The following is a 14574-nucleotide window of genomic DNA, read 5'->3' on the forward strand; positions in this document are numbered from 1 at the left end:
ATATATATATATATATATATATATATTATGAAGGGGATAGTAGTATTGGAAAATCAATAAAACTAATAAATTGATGAGAGTAAGGAATACAAACTGTTTATCAAGAATTATCATTAGAATCTCATGAGAACAAAGTTTTCTGATCTAAGATAAATCTAAATTAATTATACATTTAAAATAATGGTAAACTTCCAGTAAACTCTTAAATAATTATCTGTTTGGTCGACAAAAAAAATGGTAAAGTTCCTAAATTATCATATTGGACGTTTATCAACAATATTCCATCACATTCGTGATTCTTCTATAATCATATATTTTATTATTTCCATAATCTTGATTTATTGTCTAGACTGTTTTGATCGGTCGATCTCATCGATCTTACCAAATAAAAAACCAAGTCGGAAGGATCTTACCAGTTACCAAATACATACAACTTTAATATTATGTAATAAATTAAAAAGAACTGACCTATAGTCGGAAGGATCGTTCCGGCGATCCAATCATCCAATGGATTGAGGTTCGAGATATTATTAAATTTTAGTCAGATCCGGCTTTGATTTGACAAACAATATAAAAGAATATTAAAATATTCATTATATAAATACTTGTCACGACTAATGTTGACTAACACCAACATCTAAACCGCAATATATATATATGTATTTTTTTTTTTTCGTTTTTAAAATAATAATAATAATTTATTGATTTATTTATTCTATTGAAGTATCTCGTGGGTTTATAGAGGTGATTTATCGTACCGTGCGTATCAATCAGTCTTGGCCGCATTGTCAAACTACACACGCCTCCCAGGAGGAGACAGACTCCTTCCCGATCGGTGATTCCAACTATAATCCCAGAAGGCGTCTCCTTCCAGATCTGTGCACATTCCAAAACTCTCATGTGAGTTTCACTAAATCTCTTCCGAAAAATAATGCTTTGTTTTTCCTTTTCATTTTTTTTTTGTTTCTTCTCATTGGAATTCTTAGTTTTGTTTACCGATCTGTTTGCTTGAATCTGAGTCCCTTGATGTAGTGTTAGCTTGGATTGATTATATATATATATATATATATATATAGGTTTTGGTGAAAGATGTAGACTTTAAGTTGATTCATAGATGCCATTGTGTGTTCAGAAATAGTTTGTGCTAAATTTTCCAGAATTTCTAAGTCACCCTTCTCTGGCTTTGGATAATTTTCTTCATTCGCTATTCTAGATTGCACNAGATTGCACAATTGTTATTAAATAGTTTTTTTTTTTTTTTTTTTTATCATGAACACAGTTCTTGTTGTTGATTCACCACCCATAATTTCAGATTAGAGTAGATGATCATGTGATTATATATATATTTGTGCAGAATGAAGGCTCTTATTCTCGTTGGAGGATTCGGAACCAGATTGAGGCCACTTACCTTCAGCATGCCCAAACCACTTGTTGATTTTGGAAACAAACCCATGATTTTGCATCAGGTAGGTAGCTTCTTCTTCTTCTTCTTTCACAGTTTGATTGACGCAGGAGTGACTGATGTTGTATTATTAGTTTCTTCTTTTTGTGTTTGTATTTTGTAGTAACCGTTCATCATTTGTATTTGATTCCTTGGTGCACCTCTAATTTTCCCAGTTTCTTCTGTTCTCATTATGATGCATTCGCAGATTGAAGCTCTAAAAGCTGCTGGAGTGACTGAAGTTGTGTTAGCTATCAATCATCAACAACCAGATGTAACATATACTATCTTCCGTAACCACAATCTTACGATTCATTATTCCGTGTAAATTATTCATCCTCCTCCTTTCTCTTTTGGTATTTTTTATATCTCAGGTCATGTTAAATTTTGTGAAAGAATATGAGAAGAAGCTAGAGATTAAGATTACGTTTTCCCAGGAAACTGAACCGCTTGGGACAGCAGGGCCTCTCGCGTTGGCTCGGGATAAGCTTGTCGATGAATCAGGCCAACCCTTTTTTGTACTAAACAGCGATGTTATCTGCGAATACCCGTTGCTCGAGATGATCGAATTCCACAAGACTAACAACGCTGAAGCTTCAATTATGGTGACCAAGGTGAACAAATAACATTTTATGCGGTTTTTTGAAGTTGAACCATTTATCTGTTAATAACTTTGATACTTCGTGCCTTCTATATTAACAGGTTGATGATCCTTCCAAGTATGGTGTGGTGGTTATGGAAGCAGCTACTGCGAGAGTTGAAAGTTTCGTAGAGAAACCGAAACATTTTGTGGGGAACAAGATAAACGCTGGGATATACCTCCTGAACCCATCTGTTCTCGACAGGATAGAGCTGAGACGGACTTCGATTGAGAAAGAAATATTCCCTAAGATAGCCGCAGAGAAGAAGCTTTGCGCGATGGTCCTACCTGGCTTTTGGATGGACATTGGTCAACCGAAAGATTACATAACCGGGCAAAGCTTGTACCTGAATTCTCTAAGAGAGAAAGCTTCTCAGGTATTGGTTACAGGGGATAACATAATTGGGAATGTTCTTGTCGATGAAAGTGCGGTCATAGGAGAAGGTTGCTTGATCGGACCTGATGTGGTGATTGGTCCGGGATGTGTGATTGATTCAGGTGTTAGATTGTTGGGTTGTACTGTAATGCGTGGAGTTTGGATCAAGGAACATGCGTGCATCTCTAACAGTATCGTCGGATGGGATTCGACTGTTGGAAGGTGGGCTCGGGTTGTTAACGTAACGGTTCTTGGCAAAGATGTTCATGTTGCCGATGCAGAGGTTTACAACAGCGGCTCTGTTATCGAAGAGCAAGCGTCTGTGAAACCGGAGATCGTCATGTGACTTTTATATTCAGTATCCAGAACTTCTGTTGTATCCGTATTAGTCTTCTCGTTTAATCTATGATGACTAGCATAATAAAAATGGGTATGTAATTTGACATAAGTGTGACTTATTTATTTTTATTTCGGTTAAAGACATAATGCCTTTAATAACGCATTATTTTTTTATCAGTAATCACATTAGTCAACTTCAAATGGGAGCATAACTGAATGTACAGTTTAGAAGGAAGACGGAGTAAGGATGGTCGGTTAGGTCTATTGAGGTAGTAAACACAATCTCAAGTTTCTTGATCAAGTTTCCTCTATTTTTTATGGCCTTATTGGGTCTTACAATTAAGACTCTTAGACTATGTGCAATGAGACTGTTGAATTTATATTCCAACTGTTAAATCTTCACAATGAGACTGTTGAAAAAACAAAAAAATCATGTGGATTAATCAGTGTTGAATTGAAAAAAAACAGAGTTGGGTGTCAGATATTGATTGGATTGTGTATTTCACACACATGTTGGACGAATGAAAGTTTTTTTTTGTTTTTTTCTTTAAGATTATGACTCTCGTTAAATTGTAATTCACAGTTCTAATTTTAGAGATTTTTATCTCGTCATATCTATTTAGGATCAATTATTATATAACAAATAATGTTTTTCTATTTAAAATTTATAACTTTTTTAACTCTATAAATAGACATTTGGTTCATTTCGTTCAGACAAATAAATAAATAACCATTTCTACCATATTTTTTTTATTATTCTCCAATAAACTTTTGTTTTCTATCTTTGATTTTTTTTTTTTTTGTGAATTGGATTATAACAATAATCCTATTCAAATGCTACTAATTTTCCTTTTCCGTATCGAAATTCCAACAATAATTCCACGCAAAATTCTACTAATTTAATTTAATTTAATTCAATTTTAGTTGATATTTTAAAATTAGTCTAATTGTTATTAATATGCAATCACAAAAATAAAAGTATATGTAAACAAATATGAAATAAAAATTATGGGGTAGAGTGTTGAATTTATTAAATAAATCCATGATAGTGTTCAAAATTTAGATGAGTGTTGAATGATTATATGAAAGAAAAAGAAAATAAAGTGGAATGTTAAAAAGTGAAAAAATAGAGTTTTATTTAGTCTTTTACTTTTTTACAGTCTTGCACATGTTTTTTTTTTATATTATTCTTAATATTTTGTTAATCCCATATAGATAAATTGACAAAAACATTCCCCGATGTTTGTTTTCAGCTACCACACATATACTTATGTAGCATAGTGGAATGATTAGATACCATTTAAAAGTTAATTAAAAATAACTTGTTAACGACGTTCAATGCGAAACAATTTTTTTTTTTTTTTTTAAATAGACTTTTTACAATTGATTTACTTACATAACAATTTCAGTGTATAGATAATAGTTATATACTAACGTTGAAAAGGATGAGAGACGTGACGGCAGAAAGAGCGGGTGGACCCGACCCGGACGGCACGGAGACACTTTCAGTTTCTTCTTCTTCTTCTCAAAATCAAATTTTTATTTTCAATGTTATGTCTGAAACGGCTTCTTCGTCTCCTCCCACCATTTCTCACTTTCTTCTTCTTCTTCTTCTTCTTCATCCATCTCGTCTCCGTCTGATTCGGCTTGTGACTTCTTTCAACCGTCTTTCTCCCTCTTCTTCTTCGTCTTCTTCAACGGTATGTATATCATTACATTCCCTTTCAATTTTCTTAGTCTATCATTGTGTGGAGGAATGATGTTGGTTTTGTACTTCTCAATTTACTAGATTTTTGTTGACAATTTTTCCTTTTTTTTGAGATTGTGCCGTTCTGATGTTGAAACTGTCTCCTTTGAAGTCTTTAGATGTTTATGTTCTAAACCCATTAACGGAAAATGATTTTAAGAGGGAATTTAGAAACAAAGATCGCATTTTTTTTGGTTTTTTTATATTGATTTTTTTTTTTTTTTTTTTTTGGAGTTTGGTGCTTCAAAAATGGTTATGATCATAATTTGTTTTATTACAATTGTGTGAGGAAACAGGTTTGGGATTCATGAGTTGAGTCACAAGGAAAAAAGCATGTTAAACTGTGCCCAAAAAGCAGTGAAATCACAAGTTATCAGTGGCCAACGAGAGAAGTTTGTAAGGTATAAAATGATTCTCATTATTGTATATTGGTTGATCACATTAATGGTACCATGATGATGATAACAATTTAGCCCAAAAAAGGCCATTCCTTTACTTCAGATTTGAAAATAAAAGTATATCTTTAGTTTATTTTGTTCTTCACAGGTTGGATAGTATGGATTCTAGGTACTCCCAGACTTCTGATGCAGGTCTAAACAGATGCACACTCAATCTACAAGGACCAACACGTGGTGCTTCTCAGGGCAACAATGCATCTTCTGGTTCTTTCAAGAAAGGGTTTAGGAGAGGTTCTAAAGGTCTTTGGTCTCTAGGAAGATCAATTGGTTTGGGGGTTTCGAGGGCGGTTTTTCCAGAAGATCTTAAAGTTTCAGAGAAGAAGTTTTTTGATCCACAGGACAAGTTTCTTTTGCTCTGCAACAAGCTCTTTGTTACTTCTTGCATTCTCGCTGTGTCTGTGGATCCTCTCTTCTTGTATCTTCCATTCGTTAAGGATAATGACAAATGTATTGGTATAGACCGGAGATTGGCTATCATAGCTACTACGCTGCGGACAGTTATCGATGTGTTTTATCTTTTTCACATGGCTCTTCGGTTTAGAACAGCTTTTGTCGCCCCTTCTTCCCGTGTATTTGGGCGTGGCGAGCTTGTGATCGACCCTGCACAGATAGCTAAACGGTATTTGCAGCAGTACTTCATAATTGACTTTCTCTCTGTGCTTCCACTTCCACAGGTAAAATTAACAGATATGTCTCCTCAGTGTTCTTTTATCTTCATTGTTTTTTCTTGTTTTCAAACGTTGATGACTAGTTTATGTTATTTGTTGGGTTTTGTCAGATTGTAGTTTGGAGATTTCTTTACACCTCTAAAGGTGCAAGTGTGCTGGCAACAAAGCGGGCGTTGCGATCTATCATATTACTTCAATACATTCCGAGATTCATTCGGTTGTATCCTTTGAGCTCAGAGTTAAAGAGAACAGCTGGTGTTTTTGCTGAAACTGCTTGGGCTGGTGCAGCTTATTATTTACTACTCTACATGCTCGCAAGTCATGTTAGTACTTATTATTTTTGGTACCTTTTCCTCTTATATCCTCGAAAAATCCATTCTTAACTCTATTGTTTTTGCACTTTTGTTTTATCAGATTGTTGGGGCTTTATGGTACTTATTGGCCTTAGAACGCTATAATGGATGCTGGAGCAAGGTTTGCAGTATTAGTGAGAACAACTGTACCAGAAACTTCTTGTTTTGTGGTAATGAAAAGATGGATGGTTATGCAGCTTGGAGTACCATCAAAGACTCTGTTCTTCAAATAAATTGTCCAGTTAATACAACTGATGGTGATAATCCTCCTTTCGATTTTGGAATCTACTTAAGAGCCCTGTCCTCTGGCATTGTCTCATCTAAGAGCTTTGTCTCCAAGTACTTCTTCTGTTTATGGTGGGGACTTCAGAATCTCAGGTACGTAATGCTAAAAGAGTTTTTGTCTTTTCTTATACTGTCATTGTAATAACAAGTGTCTGTTGCATTATTAACCTCGTTAATGTCAAATGCAGCACTCTTGGTCAAGGGCTTGAAACCAGTACATACCCTGGAGAGGTTATCTTCTCCATAGCACTTGCCATTGCTGGCCTTCTTCTCTTTGCTCTTCTCATCGGAAACATGCAGACTTATCTTCAATCTCTTACAATCCGACTTGAAGAAATGAGAGTGAAAAGACGTGATTCAGAACAGTGGATGCATCATCGAATGCTTCCACCGGAACTGCGGGAACGGGTCAGGCGATATGACCAGTACAAATGGTTGGAGACACGCGGAGTAGATGAAGAGAATTTGGTTCAGAACCTCCCAAAAGACCTGAGAAGAGATATCAAACGCCATCTCTGTCTGGCTTTGGTTAGGAGGGTAAGTCAAATCTTATTATAAAAGCCTTTCTCTAATCTTGATTCATAAATGAAGTCATCTTGTTTTTTTTTTCTAATGGAAAGGTTCCACTGTTTGAGAATATGGATGAGAGGCTGCTTGATGCAATCTGTGAGCGGTTGAAGCCATGTCTTTACACAGAGAACTCTTATATGGTTCGGGAAGGAGACCCGGTCAACGAGATGCTCTTCATTATCCGTGGTCGGCTTGAGAGTGTTACCACAGATGGTGGGAGAAGCGGTTTCTTCAACCGCAGCTTGCTTAAAGAAGGAGATTTCTGTGGGGAAGAGCTTTTGACATGGGCACTTGATCCCAAATCCGGTTCCAACTTACCGTCCTCTACTAGAACCGCAAAGGCACTAACTGAAGTAGAGGCTTTTGCTTTGATAGCCGATGAGCTCAAATTTGTGGCTAGCCAGTTTAGGAGACTACACAGCAGGCAAGTTCAGCACACATTCAGATTCTACTCACAACAATGGAGGACTTGGGCTGCTATTTTCATACAAGCAGCGTGGCGACGATACGTGAAGAAGAAGAAACTTGAGCAACTCANATGGATGGTTATGCAGCTTGGAGTACCATCAAAGACTCTGTTCTTCAAATAAATTGTCCAGTTAATACAACTGATGGTGATAATCCTCCTTTCGATTTTGGAATCTACTTAAGAGCCCTGTCCTCTGGCATTGTCTCATCTAAGAGCTTTGTCTCCAAGTACTTCTTCTGTTTATGGTGGGGACTTCAGAATCTCAGGTACGTAATGCTAAAAGAGTTTTTGTCTTTTCTTATACTGTCATTGTAATAACAAGTGTCTGTTGCATTATTAACCTCGTTAATGTCAAATGCAGCACTCTTGGTCAAGGGCTTGAAACCAGTACATACCCTGGAGAGGTTATCTTCTCCATAGCACTTGCCATTGCTGGCCTTCTTCTCTTTGCTCTTCTCATCGGAAACATGCAGACTTATCTTCAATCTCTTACAATCCGACTTGAAGAAATGAGAGTGAAAAGACGTGATTCAGAACAGTGGATGCATCATCGAATGCTTCCACCGGAACTGCGGGAACGGGTCAGGCGATATGACCAGTACAAATGGTTGGAGACACGCGGAGTAGATGAAGAGAATTTGGTTCAGAACCTCCCAAAAGACCTGAGAAGAGATATCAAACGCCATCTCTGTCTGGCTTTGGTTAGGAGGGTAAGTCAAATCTTATTATAAAAGCCTTTCTCTAATCTTGATTCATAAATGAAGTCATCTTGTTTTTTTTTTCTAATGGAAAGGTTCCACTGTTTGAGAATATGGATGAGAGGCTGCTTGATGCAATCTGTGAGCGGTTGAAGCCATGTCTTTACACAGAGAACTCTTATATGGTTCGGGAAGGAGACCCGGTCAACGAGATGCTCTTCATTATCCGTGGTCGGCTTGAGAGTGTTACCACAGATGGTGGGAGAAGCGGTTTCTTCAACCGCAGTTTGCTTAAAGAAGGAGATTTCTGTGGGGAAGAGCTTTTGACATGGGCACTTGATCCCAAATCCGGTTCCAACCTACCGTCCTCTACTAGAACCGCAAAGGCACTAACTGAAGTAGAGGCTTTTGCTTTGATAGCCGATGAGCTCAAATTTGTTGCCAGCCAGTTTAGGAGACTACATAGCAGGCAAGTTCAGCACACATTCAGATTCTACTCACAACAATGGAGGACTTGGGCTGCTATTTTCATACAAGCAGCGTGGCGACGATACGTGAAGAAGAAGAAACTTGAGCAACTCAGGAAAGAAGAAGAAGAAGAAGAAGGAGAAGGATCGGTTACTAGCATCAGGGCAACGTTCCTGGCGTCAAAGTTTGCTGCAAATGCACTTCGTAAAGTTCACAAGAACCGCATTGAAGCTAAGTCTACAAAAGAACTTGTGAAATATCAGAAGCCTTCAGAGCCTGATTTCTCAGCTGATGATCCTTCTTGACCATATTTACAAAAAAAAAAAAAAACACTAATGTCTATGAACGCGTTTAACTTGTATAACTCAGATTGAATTTTATTGTTTGATTTGTGCTACAACATTAAGATTTAAGAAGATAAAGAAAAAGGTGGTAATATAAATGACAGTGATTGTTTTATTCATCTCTTTCTGTCTGATAAAGAAAAAATACAAAGTAAATTGTAGGATCATCGAGAAATGATAACAAATTAAACTTGCTCGGATCGACCTTTGAGAAAGGTTTTGCAGAGCTTCTGCCATAGATCCCTGTCTGGTTGTGCAGTATTCATTGTACTCTTTGCCTTATCCGCAAACTCTTGCTGAAATCAAAAAACAGAAAAGATCAATAATCACATTACAATACTGATAAGTTAACAACATTGAGGACATAGACACATTCCAAATTGTTAATCTAGCCGAACACAGATCATAGAGAAGAAGGAACAAACCTCCATAAGCTTCATATTAAGGACACGGTCCACAATCTCAAACAGAATCTCTTTGTTATACTCAGGATGCCCTTGGATACAGAGCAAGTGGTCTCCAATCGAAAACATCTCTACCTCGCAAATCTCAGAAGAGGCAAGAACTGTAGCAGACTCAGGAAGCTCCAAGACTTCGTCCTGATGACATTTAATAATAGCTAAAGATGCAGGGACCTCCCCTCCAAAGTGACCTCGTAGCTTTTCATTGTCCTTAGCTATGCTAATCCTTCTAAGTCCCATGTCTGCACCTTTACGAGCCCTTCCTATTTTCCCACCTTTAACTCTAGTAATGATCTGATCACAACAACAACAATAACAACCCTAAATCAGATCATTCATCTACACACAATAGCCATCAGATCCAAAAATTACACATTCTTCTAAAACCCTAAATCAGATCCAAAATTAGGAAATTGTGAATACAAGAAACCTGGTGGCCGAAACAGATGCCGAGAACCTTCTTCTTCAACTCATCAAGCTTCTGACAAACCTCGCAAAGCTTAACAATCCAATCGGCGTCGGCGAAAGCATCGTGTGGACTACCACTGATGACGAAACCGTCGTACTTGTCTAAATCTTTCTCATCGGGAAAGTCACCGTCGATGACTCGGAAGAGATCCCATTGCTCACCTTCCTCGCCGAAAGTCGAAACGAAGACATTGAAGTAGCCACCGTAAGTCTTCTTCACGAAATCGGAGTCGCTCGTCGCGAGAAACAGAGCAAACCTCTTCTTCTTCTGCTCCACCATCACCATCTTCTTCTTCTTCTTCTTCTTCTTCAGAGATTACGGATGATGGAGACGAGAGAGAGATTTGGGAAATTTACCAAGAGACGACGGAGAGAACACGATCACACACGCCAAGTGAGATTTTTTTTTGGTTAAATAGAAAAAAAAAAACGGTTAATGGAGAGATTAGAGAAAACGTGAGGTGTTTTCAATAGCTGTCTAATTCTAGAAATCATTCATATTTTTAGTCATGGGGTTATGAGATTAGTGTTGTGTGGTACATTATCATTCATATTTTTTTCGAGTTACCAAAAAAAAAAAAAAAAAGTTAAGACTTTTATACCATAGATTTATTAAGACTTACTTTATTTGTACGTTTCCCACTAAATTATTAATGCTTTTTTGGTTTGAATTATCTCTTTTGTAAGTTGTAGTAACTGGCCGGTGCCAAACTGAAATATTAGTGTTGCCAAAAAAACAAACGACAAAAGAATCGTAATCACTGCCACTTCTTTTCCTTTTCTAGCTTGGGATTAAGAAATGTAATTACTTTGACCACATAAATATTGTGGCATTGCAATATCTCCACCCCACATCACTTATATATGATGGTGGAAATATCCAACAAGTTATAAGCAATGCAAAAAAAAAAAAAGGAATTTCTTAGAGAATAGAAATATTGTTTATTTGAGCTTTTTTTATTTATCCGTAATATATTTTAAAGTGTAGGTTGTTACATTACGTGATCACGATATGTGATCACTATACCATATTATAGTGTAGTTTTGAACTTGCACAAACGTAGCGGATTTATGAAAGACCATTATTGATATAGAGTATTAATTAGTACTTAAACCAAGTGGCTTCGTCCTTTCAAGAAATTCTTGCAAAGAATGTGCAAACGCCTCGTGTCTGGTTCGATCTTTTGTATCGTACGCTTAGCTCTCTCCACACATTCCTCCTACAAAAAAAATATTATATATTTAAATTAAACTATATATGTATAATATAGGATTAAAACCAAATGAAGATTGACGTTTTAAGCGAACCTCGATATATTTGGTCTTATGGACACGATCAGTGATCTCCAAGAGAATCTCCTTGTTGTACTCAGGATGGCCTTGAACGCAAAACAAATGATCTTCCACAGAGAATATCTCGACGTCACATTTGTCCGAGAATCCAATGACTTTGGCCGACTCAGGAGGCTCAATTACTTCGTCTCGGTGACATTCTATGATCAACAAATCCTCGGGAACTTCTTGACCAAAGTAACCACCCGGTTCGATCATTTCTTGAACGATTTTTATCTTACGAAGGCCTAAGTCTGGTCCTCTAAGAGCCCTTCCCACTTTTCCACCTCTTACTCTACATATTATCTAAATCCAAGAAAATGAAAACGTAAGATATAAGTTTTGAGAGTTAATTAGTTCTATATTTATAACCATGTATTGATGAAACTAATTCAACTAGCCACCTATAATCGTTTTTTCTTTGGTAAATCTATATTCTTACTAGATGCCAGTAAATATATTATCAAGATTATTTATCCAAATACCTTTTGTTATACATATCATTTAAAATCTCTTTAAAATCCTTATTTTTTTTCTGGCTATGATATATGATAATTGAGTGGTGACCCATCAAGAAAACGAAGATGTATGATAATTGAGTATAAGCTACAAAGTTCAAAAATATATATTATATAGTCTTCCTCTTTACCAGTCTTTTATTTGGTATATATTCTTTTCCATTGTCACAGTAGTTACATATAAATATAATGTAATAACATTTTCACTTTTTTTTTTTTCTGCATAACATTTTCACTTTTAAAAACAGAATTCCGCTTGGTGGTTTATATTGTTCTCAGTATATATATTCCACGCGAATGCGAAAACGTAGTAGTTCATATAGCACTAGAAGGCATGTTAATATACTAATAAAGTACTTAAAAGTTGAATAAAATTAATTAACTTGAAAATTGAATGAAATTAAAAATTAATTAAATTAAAAACTAAATTTATCTAGTCCGGCACTAGTCTACAAAACAGATTATGAAGTAGCAGCGTTTTAAGATATTGTGAATTACTTCCTTAGTAATTAAAAACCTATATGTTCTAGATCAACTAAGTAGGCAATGTATTAAATAATAGAAAGAAAATATATATATAAAAAAGCCATCGGATGATAATATATAATAATATCAAAACCTGGAGACCAAAGCATATGCCAAGAATTTTCTTCTTCATCACATCAAGTTTTTGGCAAACAGAGCAAAGCTCACTGATCCAATCCTCTTGTGCGAAAGCGTCATGTAAACTCCCGCTAATGACGAATCCTTCGTACTTGTCGAGATCTTCGTCGCGAGGAAACTCGCCATTGATCACACGGGAAAGATCCCATTGCTCTCCTTCGTCTCCAAAAGCCGACACAAAAACGTTGAAGTAGCCTCCATACGTCTCCTTGACGAACTCAGAATCTGGCGTGGCCTGAAACAGAGCGTATCGTCTTACCTGCTTCACCATTATGAGAGAGAGAGATGTTATTGATGGTGAGAGAATTGAGAATGTGTTAGGGCATATATGTAGGAAGGAGGAGCTAGACAACAGTATCGGTTTGGTCTATAAGAACCGGTTTTGATCGGTTTGGTCTATTGACCAAAACAGTTTTGAATTACTGTATAAGGCACATAACATTCTTTTAGCAACTGAATTTATTATGGATTAGAAATGTTGAAAACGTATACATCAAAGTATCTACCTGAGATCCATTTTTTCTAACTGGACAACGATTAGGATTTCCCTGTTTAATGTTGTTATACCACCAGTAGTGTGTGATTAGTTCGCATCATGTTAATAATATCCCACGTGTTTCTCGCGACGCGTATTTATTGGCTTTTGCGATTCTTTGTGAATTCCAATCATTGATATTTGATAGACGACACATGCTCACACACACACACACGCGCATACAAAAAAAAAAAAGTGAATATATCGTAAGTGTGAATGATAGGTTTATTACTAAAAGAATGTTATGTGCATTTTTATATATGTAAATGAATCAATGAATAGCTTAAAATTAAATCTCACCTAATATATATATTTTTTTAAAAATTGCTTAGCTTCTTCTTTTTATTTTTCTATTCGTGCGTGGATCTTTATTAGAGAACTTAGGGTAATTGAAAGAAACACGACTACGCAGAATCATGTGTTAAAGAAATAATACATTACCAACTAAATAGAAAAACCAAAATTAAGGAAAGCAGATCGGGTCGTTAGAACAGGGTTCTGGTCCTAAAACATTTTGGATTCACCTTTAACAGAACATAATGATTTTGGATTTACACAATCACAGTGAGCTGTTTCTTACAGTACAAACTTAGTTTGATCCTATTTTTCACGTGCATAATAATAGACTCATAATTTAAGAAAATTCTAAAATTGCTATTGAATAGCCTGGATCTAAATTAAACTATATAATAACAAAAAAAACTTGAATAAATAAATATTGAATAGACATCTTCTGTTTTAAAGAAAAATACACTGTTTGAGATGAATTATTGACATCTGGAGAATTGATAAAACACGAGATTCATGGTGTGGCGGATATCTCTAGCTAGCTGGAGGAGAGAGAATTCCGGAGGGGAGAGAGCATCTCGATATCTCTGTCGGAGCTCCATTAATTTAGTCATGGCAAAAAAGTTAAATATGCTTGCCATGATTGGGGACATCGACTACAAAGGTTTCTGGCTTGCTCTGTTCTGCAAATAACAGTCTACAGCCTTTGGCAGGAAGCATGGGGAGTCACCGCGGCCCGCTTCCTGTCTCATCCACGAGATTGATCGCCATATGAGGGATCACCTCTTAGCCATTGGACTCATGGGAGATCAACGCTATGCTACACGACTGCAAGCTTGGTTTGCCACTCGGCCTTAGTATTGTAATGTGTTAAAACTTTCTATTCTGCAAACTCTATTAGCACCTGATGCACTAGTTGTACCAAAGTATTTCTACTTTTGAATATAATTTAATATTTATTAAAAAAAAAAAAGTTAAATAATACATATATACATTTATGCGAAGTTCAGTTTAAATGGTGACACATCCATAATACCACTTATCACAAATTAGTGTGATATACATCTTAATCCTAATAAAATAAAAGCATGTTTTTGCTTCTTTAATTAAATTAAAATAATTAAAGTAGAGAAGGAATCTCGTTCTAGCTAAAATCCACTTTTGCTAATAGTGTAAGATATACACACTCTACAGAATTATTATTATTTTTAAACTTACAGAATTAATTATCACAAAGTGATATATTATAACTCGACAAGCATAAGTGAAGAATCAAATGAAAGTTTGACAGCGAGATGCAATATTTAAACCACGTTATCACAAAACAGTCCCACCAAGTTAAGAAGAATGATAAAACAGTATGGTATGATTTTTTTGACAAAATTGTAACATATAATGATTGTCCCATCATTTTCAGTTTGCTGTATGATTTTTTTTTTTTTTTTTTTTTTTT

At 35.8% G+C, this 14574-nt stretch overlaps 4 protein-coding genes across 5 annotated transcripts; 2 read left to right on the forward strand and 2 right to left on the reverse strand.

Annotated features, from left to right (window-relative positions):
* On the forward strand, positions 734-3078 carry LOC104717137 (probable mannose-1-phosphate guanylyltransferase 3). 2 transcript variants are annotated; one of them, XR_756177.2, is made up of 6 exons: positions 734-900; positions 1355-1466; positions 1650-1715; positions 1816-2055; positions 2144-2887; positions 2975-3078. XR_756177.2 is itself a non-coding variant. In XM_010434669.1 (5 exons), the coding sequence occupies exons 2-5, from the start codon at positions 1356-1358 to the stop codon at positions 2801-2803; spliced, it is 1077 nt and encodes a 358-aa protein (XP_010432971.1). In that variant the 5' UTR covers positions 734-900; position 1355; the 3' UTR covers positions 2804-2959. The 2 variants fall into 2 exon arrangements, 1 of the variants encoding a protein (XP_010432971.1); XM_010434669.1 differs by lacking the exon at positions 2975-3078 and having other exon boundaries at positions 2144-2959.
* LOC104717140 (putative cyclic nucleotide-gated ion channel 9) lies at positions 4263-8971 on the forward strand. The gene is made up of 7 exons (XM_019231132.1): positions 4263-4496; positions 4840-4944; positions 5090-5675; positions 5780-5992; positions 6084-6400; positions 6496-6844; positions 8140-8971. Exons 2-7 carry the CDS (start codon positions 4877-4879, stop codon positions 8815-8817), a joined length of 2211 nt encoding a protein of 736 aa, XP_019086677.1. The 5' UTR covers positions 4263-4496; positions 4840-4876; the 3' UTR covers positions 8818-8971.
* On the reverse strand, positions 8869-10282 carry LOC104717139 (gamma-glutamyl peptidase 3). Its single transcript, XM_010434671.2, has 3 exons — positions 9748-10282; positions 9282-9611; positions 8869-9152 (listed from the first exon to the last, which is right to left on the reverse strand). Exons 1-3 carry the CDS (start codon positions 10069-10071, stop codon positions 9042-9044), a joined length of 765 nt encoding a protein of 254 aa, XP_010432973.1. The 5' UTR covers positions 10072-10282; the 3' UTR covers positions 8869-9041.
* LOC104717141 (gamma-glutamyl peptidase 2) lies at positions 10731-12609 on the reverse strand. Its single transcript, XM_010434673.2, has 3 exons — positions 12255-12609; positions 11094-11423; positions 10731-11005 (listed from the first exon to the last, which is right to left on the reverse strand). Exons 1-3 carry the CDS (start codon positions 12567-12569, stop codon positions 10895-10897), a joined length of 756 nt encoding a protein of 251 aa, XP_010432975.1. The 5' UTR covers positions 12570-12609; the 3' UTR covers positions 10731-10894.

The sequence above is a fragment of the Camelina sativa genome, chromosome 10 (assembly GCF_000633955.1).
Source record: "Camelina sativa cultivar DH55 chromosome 10, Cs, whole genome shotgun sequence".
Lineage (NCBI taxonomy): Eukaryota > Viridiplantae > Streptophyta > Magnoliopsida > Brassicales > Brassicaceae > Camelina > Camelina sativa.

Bases quoted from the DNA above. Each gene is read 5' to 3' on its own strand.
- LOC104717137 (XM_010434669.1), top strand. From the start codon at position 1,356: ATGAAGGCTCTTATTCTCGTTGGAGGATTCGGAACCAGATTGAGGCCA. The intron at 1,467-1,649 runs GTAGGTAGCTTC...ATGCATTCGCAG, and splicing joins AACCCATGATTTTGCATCAG to ATTGAAGCTCTAAAAGCTGC. The intron at 1,716-1,815 runs GTAACATATACT...TTTATATCTCAG, and splicing joins TCAATCATCAACAACCAGAT to GTCATGTTAAATTTTGTGAA.
- LOC104717140 (XM_019231132.1), top strand. From the start codon at position 4,877: ATGTTAAACTGTGCCCAAAAAGCAGTGAAATCACAAGTTATCAGTGGC. The intron at 4,945-5,089 runs GTATAAAATGAT...TGTTCTTCACAG, and splicing joins CAACGAGAGAAGTTTGTAAG to GTTGGATAGTATGGATTCTA. The intron at 6,845-8,139 runs GTAAGTCAAATC...TCTAATGGAAAG, and splicing joins GTCTGGCTTTGGTTAGGAGG to GTTCCACTGTTTGAGAATAT.
- LOC104717139 (XM_010434671.2), bottom strand. From the start codon at position 10,071: ATGGTGATGGTGGAGCAGAAGAAGAAGAGGTTTGCTCTGTTTCTCGCG. The intron at 9,612-9,747 runs GTTTCTTGTATT...TGTTGTGATCAG, and splicing joins GCATCTGTTTCGGCCACCAG to ATCATTACTAGAGTTAAAGG. The intron at 9,153-9,281 runs GTTTGTTCCTTC...TTTTGATTTCAG, and splicing joins TTAATATGAAGCTTATGGAG to CAAGAGTTTGCGGATAAGGC.
- LOC104717141 (XM_010434673.2), bottom strand. From the start codon at position 12,569: ATGGTGAAGCAGGTAAGACGATACGCTCTGTTTCAGGCCACGCCAGAT. The intron at 11,424-12,254 runs GTTTTGATATTA...TCTTGGATTTAG, and splicing joins GCATATGCTTTGGTCTCCAG to ATAATATGTAGAGTAAGAGG. The intron at 11,006-11,093 runs GTTCGCTTAAAA...TTTTTTTTGTAG, and splicing joins ATAAGACCAAATATATCGAG to GAGGAATGTGTGGAGAGAGC.